Here is a 16,616-nt window from a genome sequence, read left to right on the forward strand (position 1 = left end):
ATCTCCCCGAAATGCATAAGCCAGGATTCCTGTGAGCACATGGGTTTTCTTTTCCCTTCCCATGTGCTTTTATTTTTCTAGGATGTTTAATTAAAAGTTATGTCTTATTTATTTAGAGTAACTGGCTGCTGGATTCCTACCTTGGTTGTAGCTACATATGCCTCAAGCCTATGAGGCTCTATAGTTTGTGCATCAGGATCTCCAGAGGAACGGTGTCATTACAAACATCAAAAATATTGAAGATACCGTGAGTGGGCTGTGTGCCATAATCCCCCCCTTTTTTTTTTGCATAAGCACAGATAGCCCAAACTTAAGGGGGTCATTAGGTTCATTTGGAAAGCTATTCCTCCTGAATCCCCATACAAATGTATGTTGGCTTTGACTAAGTATGCATTTGTTCTGAATAGGGACATGTAACATGAATGTTATTTGGGTGTGAGTATATATATATATCTTAGGATAAGTGATCAGTCTGTACCTCATCTCCTTTCTCCCCTGGAGGACCGTCATTCCCTATGGGACCTTGTTTTCCCTGAAACACAAAAGCTGATAACATGAGGTTTTGAAGAAGTAGGACAATGGAGATTTTCAGTTTCTTTGGTTCGACAATTTTCTAACCTTTAACCCATCTTCTCCTTTTGGTCCAAATGGTCCATCCAGGCCCACTTCACCCTGCAGAAGTGAGAACAAGTCACCGATATTTCTGGATGATGTATAAATACTTATTAGCAAATACAATCCCAGCCCCAATGATTTTCCTTTTTTTCTCGTAAGTTCATACACATCACAATACTTTGGACTGTCAATTAGGTTTAGTGGTGTGGTTCTGTTCCTGAAGGTTAATTCTTACCTTCAACCCTTTGGAACCTGGAACTCCTTTCTGGCCCCTCAGTCCTGGAATACCCTAGGAGAAAACATGGATATAACTCAGGATAATGAACTTCCCACACTAGGATACTTACTGTCATCTTTCAGTACTCACATACGGTCCTCTTGGTCCTGGCGGGCCTTCTGGTCCTCTTCGTCCCTTTTCCCCCTGCAATAATTGTGCAAGTTTGTTATAATGGAAAACAAATAAGAAAGCCATGAGGATACATAGCAGATGTCTATAAACTCCAGACAAAACTACGCATATTCATTTTACTATAAGTAGTAATATAAAAATTCATAGGTTTCAATCACCTTTAGGCTGTGACAATATAAATAGTTGTAATTGTGCAGACTTAAAATATTTTCGATTCTCACAATGATCTTCCTAATTGTGGTGGAATTGGTTCATTTTTATATTTTTGTCCTGCTGCTTTAACAATGATCAGTATTATGTTATATTGCTGAATGTAATCCCATAAACATTTTTTTTATTATTTAAATAGGGCCAAAATTATGTGTGCGTTAATTATTTTTTTTGTTTAATATACTGTACTTGTGGCTATAGTTCTGCTCGCATGGTAGAAATGCCCAGATCTCTAGCAGATATGTAGCTTCAGCCACTACCAGGTAAAGCTGAAACTCTTACTGAATGATGTATTTACACTAAACCATAACTAGATGGCCTATGCTATTAGTTAAGGGGTGGGGGGGCTCTAGTCTCAATTAGCAGTTTTAAAGGGTGGTGTCTCTTAGCTAATACCCAGCACAGCTGCTACTAAAACTACAGAATTGTGCCCTACAATGCACCTGTCTAAGTACCACGGCCTTTTTATAAACTACTGATCAGCCGGGGTGCCAAGAGTCAGACCTCACCATTCTAATATTGATGGTCTATGACAAGTACAGGCTATCGATTTGGACCTTTTAAGTCCTTAGAGATGAGCGAGTACTGTTCGGATCAGCCGATCCGAACAGCACGCTCCATAGAAATGAATGGATGCACCTGGTACTTCCGCTTTGACGGCGGCCGGCCGCTTAACCCCCCGCGTGCCGGCTATGTCCATTCATTTCTATGCGAGCGTACTGTTCGGATCGGCTGATCCGAACAGTACTCGCTCATCTCTAGAACTTCCTTATGTGTCTCCACATCATGGCTAAAGATTGTCTAACAGGCTTTAGAGTGAACTTTATGTCTGACAGATAAAGGCCACCTTGCACATTATATTATGAACAGCCTCTCCCAATGATTTCAGCAGGATTGAGTATCGGGGCCTCATGACTCTAACAGGTTGTCTAAGGATCAAGGACATTGAATATAGAAGCTCAATACCTTTGAGCCACCACCAGAGATGTATGGTAGTGTCTTTTTCCCATCTCATACTCTGAACATGTGTTTGGCTATCAGCTATCTAAGGTGTATAGGCGCCATAAGACTCGGCAATGCCACTTTGTCACATTAGTAGTCTATATACATAATAATATTAACTTTCATTAACAGTTATTGACTTAATTAGTCACTTACTTACTAGGAACCAGAGACTCTTATGACTTCAGGAACAAGTATTCATTTATTTTCCTTACCTTGGGACCATGAGGACCTCGTGGTGGTCTTTGACCTGCTTTTCCTCTTTTTCCCTAAAAGTAGCAGAATAAAAGCACCATTAATATTATCAGATGAAATAGCTTTAAAGGGGTTGTCCAGTTACAGCTCCTCTTCCCTATCATATCACTGGGGAGTCTAACCACTGGATCCCACAGTAATCAGGAGAATGGGAAACTAAAAGTCCTCCTGCGTTTGCCCTGTGGATTAAGTAGCAACTTGTCTATATGACCCGCATTCCATTCACTACTAAAGGGCTGCCTGGACTGCAATTTTCAGCAGCCACATAGAAGTGAATGGAGTGCAAGTCACACAAGCGACCTGATGATCTATTCAAAGTCTATGGGAGTGATGAAGTCAGCCAAGTGTTGTACTTGGATATCACCATCTGTCCCATATACTTTGAATGGAGTGGCAGTGGCACTCCTCCATTCTTGCAAACAAGAGGACCCCAACAACCATACAGTTTTAGCTTACCCTGTGGAAAGGTGAGAGACGTTTTATGGAGTAACTCCTCTAAGTAGGAGATCTCATGCAGGGAGAAGGTATCTTGCTGCAAAGCAAATGCATTATGATAATTTATTGTTTAAATACCTTCCTGCCAGGACTTCCAGGATGTCCAGGACGACCATCTTTCCCTCTGTCACCCTAAACGAAATGATAACCATCAGCCAATTACTTCATAATCCATAAACTGTGAGAAATATCTGTATTGCATTTCTATGAGCATTTGCCAAGGCAAAATAATAACTGCAATGAGAGTAGAGAGATGTAGCTACAGAAAGCATGGAGTCTATAAAAGGAAGAGGATGAATATAAATTAGAGGAATATATGGATACAACACTACAATGAAGCACAAGTCAATGCACATAGAATAAGACACAGGGTGGCCACATGGCATTTGTTACACAGCTCTAGAACATAAGAATAGATGTGAGCTGACAAAACCAGAGTATGACATCAAGAATAGCTACAGGGACTCCAATGGGATCCTAGCGTCTCCATTATGAGTTGATAGGATCTGTCAATATTAGATGAGATTACACCTGTCACATACCTCCCAACCGTCCCGATTTCCGCGGGACAGTCCCGATTTGGGTGACATGTCCCGCGGTCCCGGTTGGAGGGAGGTATGTCCCGATTTCAACTCAGATCTGCGTCCAGAGGATGCAGATCTGAGTTGAACACACATGCGGCTGAAGGAAGGAGCTGACACAGGTCAGCTCCTCGCTTCGCCGCTGCCCGCCTCTCTCCCTGACACACGCGGCTGAAGCTGCTCGCGTGCTCGCTTCGCCACTGCGTCTCTCTCTCTCGCTGACACATGCGGCTGAAGCGAGGAGCTGACCTGTGTCAGCTCCTCGCTTCACTGCTGCCGCCGGCTCCTGGCTTGTAGACGCGATGTACAAGCCAGGAGCCGGCGGCAGCAGCGAAGCGAGGAACTGACACAGGTCAGCTCCTCGCTTCAGCCGCATGTGTCAGCGAGAGAGAGAGAGACGCAGCGGCGAAGCGAGCACGCGAGCAGCTTCAGCCGCGTGTGTCAGGGAGAGAGGCGGGCAGCGGCGAAGCGAGGAGCTGACCTGTGTCAGCTCCTTCCTTCAGCCGCATGTGTCAGCGAGAGAGGCGGCGAGGGAGCGGAGGAGAACGTAAGTTTAATGTGGAGGTGGAACGTGAATCTGGGGGCAGATGAAGGAGAGGACGGCATGACATTGGGGCAGAGATGGGGGACATGAATCTGGGGGCAGAGATGGGGGACATGAATCTGGGGGCAGAGATGGAGGGACATGAATCTGGGGGAAGAGATGGGGGACATGAATCTGGGGGCAGAGATGGAGAGGACATTAATCTGGGGGCAGAGATGGAGGGACATGAATCTGGGGGCAGAGATGTGGGACATGAATCTGGGGGCAGAGATGGAGGGACATGAATCTGGGGGCAGAGATGGAGGGACATGAATCTGGGGGCAGAGATGGAGGGACATGAATCTGGGGGCAGAGATGGAGGGACATGAATCTGGGGGCAGAGATGGAGGGACATGAATCTGGGGCAGAGATGTGGGACATGAATCTGGGGGCAGAGATGGAGAGGACATGAATCTGGGGGCAGAGATGGAGGGACATGAATCTGGGGGCAGAGATGGAGGGACATGAATCTGGGGGCAGAGATGGAGGGACATGAATCTGGGGGCAGAGATGGAGGGACATGAATCTGGGGGCAGAGATGGAGGGACATGAATCTGGGGGCAGAGATGTGGGACATGAATCTGGGGGCAGAGATGGAAGAGGGACATGAAACTGGGGGCAGATGAAGGGTGTATATGAAACTGGGGGAGAGATAGAGGGGGGACATATAATTTACGGGTGACTGTAGGAGGATTATACTGTGTGCGGGCACATGAAAAATCAACGAGTGGGCGGAGTCAACACAAAAGTGGGTGGGGCTAAATTTACCGCGGCGCGCTAAGCGCGCCGCTCATTTTGTCCCTCTTTCGGTTCTTCAAAAGTTGGGAGGTATGCTGTCATGGCTGTCTTATGAACAGAATCCAAGATGGTAGTGTTAATAAAGTCTAAGAGGATGGGAAGTAGTTCTATACCTTCTCTCCCTTCTGACCAGGTCTTCCCTCTTGTCCAGGATTCCCAGGGTGCCCCTAGGAGACAAATACAAAGAAATTAGGTTATATATTACATATCTACCTATTTGATGTTTCAAAAACTTTCTAGATTTGTCATGTAAAAAAATTATCATAGTCAGCTTCATTAGGCTCCAATCTAGCAGTTTGCCTTGAAGTTTGCTGTCTATTGGATTACTGCCTTCTAGGCCAAGGCCCCACGTGGCGTAAATGCTGCAGTTTGCCAGCGCACGGAAATGCCACAGAAAAAATCACGGTGTTTTACAATCACAGCAAAGTGGTTGAGATTCTAATGAATCCCTTTCCTACTTTGTGTTAAAATACATGCTGCAGACACGTGGCGATTTCCAAAACCGTTGCAGTTTTGGAAATCACAGCATATCTATTATACCTATGGAAATGCTAGCGGTTTCCATATAGGTATAATTGAAGCAGAAATTCTGAAGAGGAAAACTCTTCAAATGTTTTGTCAAAAGCGCTGCAGGAAGAACCATGATGTGTTGATGCTGCAGGGACAGTGCTGCGGGACTCCACGTGGGACCTTACCTTACATAGGTAGTGATGTCCGATCCTCACAGACTGTCTTATCAGCTGCTTAAATATTGGTAAATGCTCAGATACAGGTCAAGCAATATGCACTAGAAAATGGTCCAATAATGGTACCAACCTGAGTTGTATACACATTCACAGATTTCTTCTATATTTCTGCCTATGTTTTTCTAAAAATAAAATTCTGGCACACTCCATCTGAGCCTAGGCTAGATTATTTTGACTCAATTTACTTACAAATTTTATACCTACCACTTGTCCAGGTTCCCCTGGTTTCCCTGGTTGCCCTTTTTCGCCAGATGTACCCTAATAAACAAAAAAAAAAAAAGTTTTTGAAGCTTTATCATAGTAACCTTGTCATTGCATGATTGTATCCAAGAAAACATATATACTTGCAATCTAAACATGCATACCTCCCTGCCAGGGGCCCCTGCTGCTCCAGCCTCACCACCAACTCCGGAGGGTCCCTTTAAGGAATCATATTTTTATTGTCTTTGCTAACATCTTATAACATCATTAGAACATATATAATAAGCGTCATATATCTTTTACCTGAACTCCAGGAATTCCCTCCATTCCTGTGTCCCCCTTTTGCCCCTCTGGTCCTGGGATCCCAGGGGGACCTACTGCGCCTTTATTTCCAGGTGGACCTGCTGGACCCTACAGCAGATCACAAACAATTACAAAAATGACCTACAACCTCCTCTAAGACAACTTATTATACTTGTACCCACTCACCAGATTTCCTCTGTCACCCTGGTCGCCCTTTTCTCCTTTTGCTCCTCGGGGCCCCTAAAGACACAAAATATCATTAGAGGGCTGGAATTTCTAATTTATAAGTAAATAAAGGACAATATGATGCTCTACTTCAGCAGACTCTCATGTTCCTCTTACAACGCCATTGGAAGTGACTGTTTGCAGACAGGGAGTATAAGGACAGGGACTGTGCAAGAGCTGCACTTTCTATTATTCTATATGAACTATACATACCGGTCCTCCTTGTGGTCCAGGGTCACCAGTTATACCCGGATAGCCTATATCACCCTGCAAAGAAAAGGTCATTGTCATGGACAGATAGAGAAAAAGATCTCCAATCTGCAGATTCCTACTTATGTGGCCACATAATACTGGTTGTCGTATTTTCCCAACAGCTGAGGGCCACAGGTTGGAGGCCAGTGATTTATACAACTAGAAGATGCCATTAGTTGCTGTACAGGAGAGCATTACCTTAATTCCCGGAGGCCTGTCTTGTCCTGGTCTTCCCACTTTCCCAGGGGGTCCCTGCAATGTAGAGTCCCATGAAAATATATAAACTGAAGGTAACCTTTTATATCATTTATATATTGTATTTACATGCATTTATATATTTAGACTTTAAATTATATTTTTCCATGTATATTTTTTCATAGTTTAGGGTATGTTCACACTGAGTATTCTTTATGCAGATTTCCGAGCATTTTCAGCACCAAAACCCTCCTTCCATTGGTTTTAATAGGAATCAGTGCTATAGTTTTCATGGTGCAGATTTTATACACATTGATTTGAAATTCATGTCAGTAAGTGACAGGTCAATTATTGCAGTGGATTGTACATAGAAACCAATGCAGGTCACCACTTGTGGATTAGCCCAATTTTCTGTTTACCAAACCGAAAACCTTTTGCAGAAATCCATTGATTTCTGCCAAAGATTCCATGTTGGATTTTTTCACATAAAAAATCAGTTGTGTGAACCTAACCTTAGGTATCAAAATGCACATACCATTTCTCCAATAGGCCCATGAGGTCCAGGAATACCCATTAATCCTGGTTGACCCTGGAGAACAACATCAATTACATTAAACTTATAGAAAGAACTCTATAAAATGTCTGACTGAAGTGTGCAGGAAGTAATATGGGATTCATCAGTGATGACGTACAGTGTATCAAATGTGGGTGTCCCAGTAATAAAATATGAGTAGAATAATACATTTTGTAGCACTGCACAAAAACATTTCTCGCTCTCACCTGATGTCCATTCAGCCCCTTCTCACCCTTTGGTCCTCGAGCTCCTCTTTCTCCTATGATGCCACTTGACCCTGGATTTCCACTACTACCACGTGGCCCTAATTCTCCCTGCCATGAGACATATAGTATTATAGGCAACAAATGTAATTTTTTTAAAGACAGTTCCTTATAGAAAACATTGATTTTGGCCAAACCTTCTCTCCAGGGGGTCCAATGTCCCCAATATCTCCAATATCCCCCACATCTCCCTAAAGAGAGAGAGAAAACAACAACATCTTCAGGGAATGTGCACAACTTATGTGTCTTTATATGTTTTCCGACCCTGTTGGTTATACCTCCTTTCCTGACACTCCTGGTGGACCTGGCAGACCAGGTTGACCTCTCTCTCCTGGCTCACCAATAAGTCCAACTGGTCCTGTGCTTCCTGGGAGACCAATGTCACCCTGTAAAACAGCAAGGCATCCATGCATTATGTCTATTAGTCAGTATGAATTGAATTCCTCAAATCTTCTAAATCTTGGTTCATATATCCTGCAACTTGAGATGCAGTCAGCATGTCCAAGTTGACTATCCAACACATATATGTAATGTAATAACATGATAATTTATTTAGGATACTGACCTGATCTCCTTTCTTTCCAACTGGCCCTTCAACTCCAGTAGAGCCTGGTGCACCCTACACAGATAGAAAGAGACAGAGGTGACATGATATGAATTTTGATATGTGTCTCTATATTTTTTTTAACAGCATATATGTCTCTGTGCGCACTTCTGTCTTTGCCTCCATTGAAGACTGCATCATATATGATGGGAAGAACATGCAGCGCTATTCTTATTCCTATTCTATACTCCAAATGTCTGATACCGTGGTAGAAACTGATGGACCCCATTAGAAGTCTATCCAATCCAACAACACGTTTTAATAAGATTAAAGGGGCTTTCCAAATTTGGAAAAAAATGGCATAAAATAATATGCCTCATTTCAGTGTTGCTGTTCATATAAGTCATTTCAGTGCTGCTGCTCTAGTGGTCCCCGATAGCCTTTGTTTACTTGGCTGTGCCCATATATGCACCTATTCAATTGCAGAGGTTAAACAGGGGTTAATCAGAACAGATATGATGGAATTCTGGGGGAATAATAAAGGGGAGTATTAAGTCTCTCATTACTTCAGACCATTTTCCCTCCTTGGACCCCTTTATTCTGAGTAATTACAATGGATAACTAGAAAATTGTCAGCAGATATTAATGTACTAAACAAATCCCATCTTTCTGACAGTTTCCAGGTAGCATAAAAGTTAATGAAAGGAGTAAAATGGGTGTTAATGTATATTAGAAAGCACAGATATTTTTATTATGGATTATATTAGGGTGCCTGGCCCAGCCTGTACTTTATATAGTGCACCTATACCTGCTATTCTTGCAAACAGCAAGTGCAGCCTAGCAATTACACATGCCACATGTACGGGCAATCTTAAGGTGAACTTGTTAATTATTTCTTTGGAAGATTAATAGTGTCTGATATAGCCAAGTCATGCTATGGCGTAACAACTAGTTAACTACATGACTACACTTTTATAAAACTATATATACACCTATCAACCATACCTAGTGACATACATGCAAACTAAAAGCTGTGCAAGCATTGATATATTATTAGGTAAATGACCTAACTATGGGGTACATACAGGGTGCAGTCACCTCCCTGTTGTGGTATGCTTATAGGTATATTTGGGTTCTTACTCACATTGTAACCACATTATACAATTAACATGATATGTTAATGCATTTCTTCCATTATTTTATGTACTATCTAAGGGAGGGTTCACACGGTGTAACGTGCCACGTGATGTGGCACGTCTACACTGCGGGACCCTTTGCGGGCTGTACACGTTCCCATTGATTTCAATGGGAGCGGGGATCGTATGCGCCGCACTAGTTTGCGGCCATGATTTTGCGGGAGCGTGTACGGCCCGCAAAGGGTCCCGCGGCGTAGACGTGCCACATCACGCGGCACGTTACACCGTGTGAACCCTCCCTAAGATCTCCATTGGCAGACTCCAATTGCAACCCCTAACCCACCTATAGTAGTGCATAATAGTAATTATAATAGTAATAGTATAGTAGTAGTAGTAGTATAGCTATACTACTACTGGGGCAAGTACTGTACACTAGCACTTTTAGGGTAAATGCACTTTTAGCGTAAATACTGGAGATTTTCTAAGCAGACCTGTGCTCTGAAAATCTAGTTTATTAGAATCAGCTATGTAGGTGATGCAAATTTTTAAGAGGAGATTGACCTGTGTGCAGACTTTATATTCTATGTCATTTCCAGATACAGATTTTCACAATGGTTTTCATCCTTTTTAGGGTATGTTGCAGAATTGCAGTGCAGATTATGTATACTGGATCTGATGCAACGTACAATACAATACGAGTGTATGGGATTTTCCAAACCTATCTGCATGTTACAGATTGGAAGATGGAGATTGAAGTTTCAATCTTGTGAGTTGTTTGCAGATTATTTTCACATGTATTACAAGAACTTTAATGCAATTTAAATCTTAAATACGTGCTGTAATACACAAGTAAAATCGCTTTGAAAATTTACTTGCAGATTTGTTAGAAATGTATTGTGAAAAGCCTGAAAGTGTGAACTTACAAGTGAGAAGGGAACTCTGGAGTAAAATTGGCATGTTTAACATGTGGATTTTTGGCAGATTTTTCCCCCCCTGTGTACATCTACTTGTACTAGTATTTTGCTGAAATGAAATACTCACCTGCTCGCCATCCAGCCCACTGACCCCTTGGTCTCCAATAGGTCCAGCCATACCCTAAAACATAGAAAAACTATGAGTATATACTTACAAAGAATTTGTTGCCATTAATTTATAGGCAGAAGCTGGAATGGGTACCCTGGAGAAAGAGGACCTAGTCATTTTGAGCTTCCCCCTTCTTCTTTACTACCTGAATTGCAAGAACCTATGAAGGACTCGGGTCTCTATTAGTATTGCAATGTTAGCACATAAGGGAAGGGAGAATTGGTAAGAGAAATGGTAGAGCAAACAAACACCAGGTCCTTCTGTACTGGTTAGCATTGCCAAGCGCCATAATGGGGAGCAGTTTTGGAGCCGTTTTTTTTTAGGTGTATTTTGTACTATACTTTATTAGCCACTTTTATTGTCTACTTTTATTGAGATACAGACTATAAAAGAACATTGCTAAGAAAAATCCATCTTCATCATGCTCTGTAAATGCTATATACAGCTCCAGTTACATGCAGTGGCTTGTCAGTCTGTCTCCACCTACATACATGTATCTAACTACATTTGTTCTCTTTACTGTAAAACAGTTTCTCCCTGTCTTTTACACTGTCAGAGCTGATCACTATCAGGTCAGCTCTCCTCTATCATCTGCCTCCCCGATATGCAGAATGTGTCAACAGTGGAGAACTGGGATGTCAGCGATCAGCTCTGACAGTCAGTCTATAAGATCGAGAGAAACTGTTTACTGTAAAGAAAACAAATGTAGTTGGCCATGTGTATGTAGACAGTAGCAGGGAGAGGAGAGGCAGGCTGAGAAGCCTCTGCATGTAGCTGTCACTCTATTCACTGTGCACAGTACATGCTGAATACAGATTGTATTCAGCAATGCTCATTCAGAGCCTGTTTTTTAAATAAATATCAACAAAATTCCATAATAAAGTATATTACTAAAATACATAAAATAACTTGCCTACACATTAACAAAAGAAAGTTAATATTCTTCTGTCATCTGCAATTTTTGTTCATACAAAGTGTTCTGCCAATCCTAAGCAAGTGTCCAGCATTACACTATTGTAGTCACCTCACCTTCTCCCCTTTCTCGCCAGGAGGCCCCTCAACCCCAGCAGATCCATCTCGACCCTAAGACAGAAGCAAAACACAGCAGCATAATTGTTGTGAATAATAAATGGTCAAACTACACAAAACACTTGTATGTCAGATTGTATGATTTACTGCAAAGACATATTGTCACCTGATGTCATGATATTACAAAATAACATGTGTCTCGGACTTGTCTAGATAGTGGGGGCATATTGAGGGTTGCACCTGTTTTAAGAATTCAAAGTCAACTTGCCAGGAATTATTTTATGTCCTTCTACCATAAAGTTTTTTTACTGGAGAAATCTACTCACTGTATATCCTATAGGTCCAGCTTCGCCTTCACTTCCAGGGAGGCCAGGATCGCCTGCAGGCCCACTCTTCCCAGACTTCCCATCAGACCCTGGATTACCAGGCAGACCCTACAAAACAAAGCAAACTACTATCAAATGCTACTTAGTAAATAAGTTAATATGCAAGATTTGAAACCATGTATGAACCAACGTCCCTGCTTATTCCAGGACTGCAATAGCCAATAGAGTATAATAAATTATGATACATTTGCAACTTTTTCATTTATTAGGAGTAGTACCCATTTTCTTATATATTTGGAATAAAGTGGGGTCTGCTGTTAAAGATCTCTGGACGATGCAGCATATCCATGTATTACATAGACAGTCCAATTATCCCAGCAGCATGCAAAACTTAAAGTGGACTGTCGCCCCCTCTGATAATATTTTTCCATAAACTTGTACTGTCAGAGGATCCCTCACAGCCCAGCAATGATGTTAGGCTGTAAGGCCCTCCCTTCTGACAGTGGGGAGGTATCAGTGCCAAAATTAACAGCACCGATATCACCAGCACAGAGCAGATACGGGGAATTCAGAGCACTGTCTGCTTTCTAGCAGTATATAATATCAAACATCAATGTGGACATGAAAGGTCCTCTTTAATCTTCCATGTGGTTGCACTGCAGGGGAATTGAAAACTTGATGCATCTGATATCTGATAATTTGTATGCAGACCAGATTTTGTAATTTTTTTTTAATAAAGATTTCTTGTCAGTTTAAATGAGACCCATGTATGGTATTGGTGAGTAAAATACACTTACTGGTGGTCCAGGCAGGCCTTTATCACCCGCATCTCCAATACGACCCTGGATACCCAAACAAGAGTTCATAAGGCAATGAAGTGGGACAATTATATCTACAAATTTTGATACTCAGGTAGTTACAATGATATTTAAGTATATAAAATTATTATTACCGGTGGTCCAGTGGGTCCTCTTTCTCCTAGAGGACCAGGTGGTCCCTAAATAGTAAGATATCATATAAGTAACCAGATTAGTAGAAGGAAAACATATTTTCCAAAATGCAGAAATCCTAAAAAGAGAATACTTGCGTAATATACCCATATTATACTAGAGACTGCACACTCCTCTGATGCATATCCCATTGTGCCAACACCAGTGCAAACAATTCAGAGCATACATTGATATAATATAATATTACATAATATGCTCATACTTTTGGACCAACTTTTCCTGGAGGCCCTGGTATTCCAGGCGGACCGATCTCCCCCTGAAAAAGTAAAATAATTATTGATATTTCATTTCACAATCACATGTACATACACTTGATCTCAAAGCCTCAAGCATTATCTAAATCAATGGGCCACAAAGTTAAAGTAAGATTTTTTGCAGAAAAGGATTTACTTTCTTCATATGCACATATGTGTCTATTCACTAAGGTAGTGACTGACTGGAGACATGACACCCCACAGATGAATGGGAATCCAATGACAACAATGGCAAGTCATCAGAGCCTAGCAGAAGCTCCTATAAGGTGAAGCTAAATGCATGAAGCTTAGAAACATGAAGGTCAAACACGCTGATTTCAGCTGGACCAGTTGTCCATCTAATGTGCATGGGGGCTCAGACTTTCCCCTGACAGCAGATGTTGGGGAAGAGAAAGGTTAGGTCTTATTGAATTTCAATGTGCCTAATCCCTTTGCTTTAGGGAGTTAACATGACCTGTGAGGTGTCGGCAGTAACTTACTTCCCTGTCCTTTTTGACAACACATGCAAGCTTGGATGAACTGAGTGTGCATAAGTACGGGGGATGAGAGAGATAGCTATCGACCAATAAGCATTTGGCCACCACATATTTAATGCAAATTACAAACCTAAGGCTCTATTCAGATGAACAAGGTGCAAAATGGCCACGATAAAGGGAACTTTTTCACAGCCATTTTGCATTCATAGGGTTTTCATGGATCCATACGTTAAAATAGACCATCAAAAAATCAGACATGTGAATAACCCAGAAAAAAAAAAACTTCTGGTCACACAGCTGTGAAGAGGGGAGAATTATTAAGCAAAATGTGATGTGCTCTTAGGACTTGCACGACAAAAGAGGCGTTGCTTTGGGAAATGGGCGTGGCCTAAGCTGTGAATTTTAGCACATTTTTCTGGCGTAAGCTAAGCTAACTAATAGGAGGTGAAAAGTTAGACTAGACAGTCTAAGAATATGACAGATTTATCAAACAACATCAGACACTTAAATTAAGGTGTGGCAGTTTATGACCGTCTAGTCTCTAGTATAAGTTTGCACTATCTTTTAGACAGTATTGATCTATCTCATTGTTAGTGTGAATAGAGCTTAACAGAGAGAGGGCTTTTATTTGCAAAGCTAGCATCTATGAAATGTGTGCGTGTCCAATGTATACCTTTTCACCAGGATATCCCGTCCGACCTCTCTGACCAGAAGGGCCTGGGAAACCCTATGAAAGAATAAAAATACATTCAATATTCAATCTAAAGGGCCATATACCATAAAAGCTGATATGTAAACTACAGATATATATGACATTATAAGGTGTCTGTGTCAGTCCTACTAATTATGATATAATTGTTGCTTTCAGCTGGGACTTTTGAGGTGTCAGGTCAATAAGCGACTATGTAACAAAGATCAGCATAGCACACATTACAATCCTCTGTGAGCTGCACAGCCTGCAATGTTTAGACTAGAGAAGTGTGTCATTCTAATGTATTTAGCTTGCAGAATAATTAATACTTAATACCCTCAGATGTGAGAAGAATTGGGTTGGTGCTCTATGCGTGTATACAACACATTTATCAGAATTTATAGATTTAAACTAGAAAGTAGTAAAATCTTTCAGAACTTCTCATTACTCAGTTACCAGGTTTTATTTTAAGATACCACCCTATACACTTACATACATGCCCACAGGTCCTTGGGGTCCTTCAGGCCCATGCTTTCCTGTGAAGCCCTGTAAGACAGTGGACAGAAGGTCAGTTATGACATGCAGGAAAAAAAAGTTTTCAATAGTTTTGCACTTTCCAAAAGAGTGAATAACACTAGTATTATCCAATGAGAAGGGTACATTTCTATTCCCTATGTGATCCTGGGCACTATAGGCACTTGTGCAAATATATATGGATCTTCTTACCCTTTCTCCCATAGCTCCTGGCTCCCCATCTGGCCCTGGCCTGCCAGGAAGACCCTAGAGAATAAAGAATGTTAGCATATTCTAGTGAACCGGGGCCGCAGAGGTGTCACAGTCTGATATTGCAGGTCAGTCCTGTGCATGGGAATGGAGCTAGCCTGTAATACCAGACACAAACCATGAATCTACTCACTGGTGGTCCTGGAGGTCCATCTCTGCCTAACTCCCCACGAGGTCCTGGTATTCCCTGCAGAGGGAGGAGACATAACACCTTAGATACATGTACCTTTTAAAAACCATTCTGTGGTTTAAGAACCATATTCATTATAGACATATAACAATATGCTGTAGAAAAGTTATTAGGAAAGATAACACACAAAGGGCATTGGCAATCCATTTATTTATACTTACTGGAGGGCCCCGGCTCCCAGGAGTGCCCACTGTGCCTGCGGATCCCTGAAATAATAACAGAAATTGTTAAATACAGATTTTCATATATACAAGGCCATCCAGTCGCTCTATGATATGCCACTAAAATACCATGCAGCTGATGCCAACAGCCAAAGCGGGTGAATAGACAGCACATAGCAAGAGGAGACAGTCATAAAAGTAAAGACCTTTTATAACAGCTACAGTAATTTATACACCCAATATCTTGGTTATGTATGTGAACCTCTGACCCCATGATTGAAAATATAGATAATCCTCAGTGTCTGAAGGGTCAATGTAAACAGTGTAGCTAAGAATTATATTAAAAAGGAGCTAAGACATCAGTAGAAAATGACATAATATCAAGCACTGTGCCAATGACAAAGAAGAGAGACAAGATCAGTGGATTTGTGAAGCGCCTGGTGCAGGGCCAAGCGCCATGCCATATAATGGGTATATATAGTGCATAGTGGGAACCTGTATACCAGGCAGTCCTTCTGCGCCCTCTGGACCTGGAACACCTCGATGACCCTGAATTTAAAATAAAAGGAAGTTATGGCTGCATTAATTTTTATTCATACACAAATATTCAACAAAGCATATGAATGGGACCTCTAATGGGTTTGCATTTATTTAGAAACATTGCTACACTTGTTCATAGGCTATGCATAGAAGTGATGTGAATAACTCAGAAAGCTCTCTGTTACCCAGTTCTCAACATGTCCTGATAAAGAGGCAGAGAGGCAACAGAACAGAGGCAACAGATGTAGAGGAGTTAGATTTGTGCTCTGCTACTATACAGTAACACATTTATAATAACATACAGTACTGGTTACAATACAGTCACTTTGAAGGTACAGAAAATGTATTTTAGGCGTCCTCTGTTGCTCTACTAGTTCCTACTTATACCAATGGTTCTCAGGTGACAACATATTATTTGTGGTCACCTCCAGGATCAGGTCAGTGCACTATTAGATCTTCCTACAGGTGTTAGTGCACCATTATCTCTTCCTCTGAGGACTGAATTTACAGTTTACAAGGCAATGAGATAACCAAGTGTCACTTACTGGAGGTCCTGGTAATCCGACAAGACCTCTCTGTCCCATACGTCCCTGGAATAAGCAGGAGATTAAACAGGATAAGGTCGGCAGTATTGTGAAAAGTGTAATTGAATAGGTTGTCAGGAGTAAGTAATGCACATAATGCAG

The 16,616-nt window shown here is 41.7% G+C and overlaps 1 protein-coding gene across 1 annotated transcript in view; it reads right to left on the bottom strand.

Moving 5' to 3' along the window:
• LOC142184336 (uncharacterized) overlaps positions 1-16,616 on the bottom strand; it is a 206,109-nt gene that overhangs the window by 7,238 nt on the left and 182,255 nt on the right. The window contains exons 29-59 of the mRNA XM_075259133.1: positions 16,476-16,520; positions 15,886-15,939; positions 15,391-15,435; positions 15,173-15,226; positions 14,983-15,036; positions 14,749-14,802; positions 14,239-14,292; positions 13,038-13,091; positions 12,778-12,822; positions 12,623-12,667; positions 11,826-11,933; positions 11,500-11,553; positions 10,429-10,482; positions 8,273-8,326; positions 7,986-8,093; positions 7,845-7,898; positions 7,651-7,758; positions 7,406-7,459; positions 6,874-6,927; positions 6,637-6,690; positions 6,385-6,438; positions 6,199-6,306; positions 6,060-6,113; positions 5,899-5,952; positions 5,062-5,115; positions 3,065-3,118; positions 2,452-2,505; positions 983-1,036; positions 851-904; positions 619-672; positions 479-532 (exon numbers count right to left, since the gene is read on the bottom strand). Of these exons, the coding sequence (XP_075115234.1) occupies positions 479-532; positions 619-672; positions 851-904; positions 983-1,036; positions 2,452-2,505; positions 3,065-3,118; positions 5,062-5,115; positions 5,899-5,952; positions 6,060-6,113; positions 6,199-6,306; positions 6,385-6,438; positions 6,637-6,690; positions 6,874-6,927; positions 7,406-7,459; positions 7,651-7,758; positions 7,845-7,898; positions 7,986-8,093; positions 8,273-8,326; positions 10,429-10,482; positions 11,500-11,553; positions 11,826-11,933; positions 12,623-12,667; positions 12,778-12,822; positions 13,038-13,091; positions 14,239-14,292; positions 14,749-14,802; positions 14,983-15,036; positions 15,173-15,226; positions 15,391-15,435; positions 15,886-15,939; positions 16,476-16,520 (1,854 nt within the window). The remainder of the gene's footprint in view (positions 1-478; positions 533-618; positions 673-850; positions 905-982; positions 1,037-2,451; positions 2,506-3,064; positions 3,119-5,061; positions 5,116-5,898; positions 5,953-6,059; positions 6,114-6,198; positions 6,307-6,384; positions 6,439-6,636; positions 6,691-6,873; positions 6,928-7,405; positions 7,460-7,650; positions 7,759-7,844; positions 7,899-7,985; positions 8,094-8,272; positions 8,327-10,428; positions 10,483-11,499; positions 11,554-11,825; positions 11,934-12,622; positions 12,668-12,777; positions 12,823-13,037; positions 13,092-14,238; positions 14,293-14,748; positions 14,803-14,982; positions 15,037-15,172; positions 15,227-15,390; positions 15,436-15,885; positions 15,940-16,475; positions 16,521-16,616) is intronic.

The sequence above is a fragment of the Leptodactylus fuscus genome, chromosome 11, assembly GCF_031893055.1.
Source record: "Leptodactylus fuscus isolate aLepFus1 chromosome 11, aLepFus1.hap2, whole genome shotgun sequence".
Classification (NCBI taxonomy): domain Eukaryota; kingdom Metazoa; phylum Chordata; class Amphibia; order Anura; family Leptodactylidae; genus Leptodactylus; species Leptodactylus fuscus.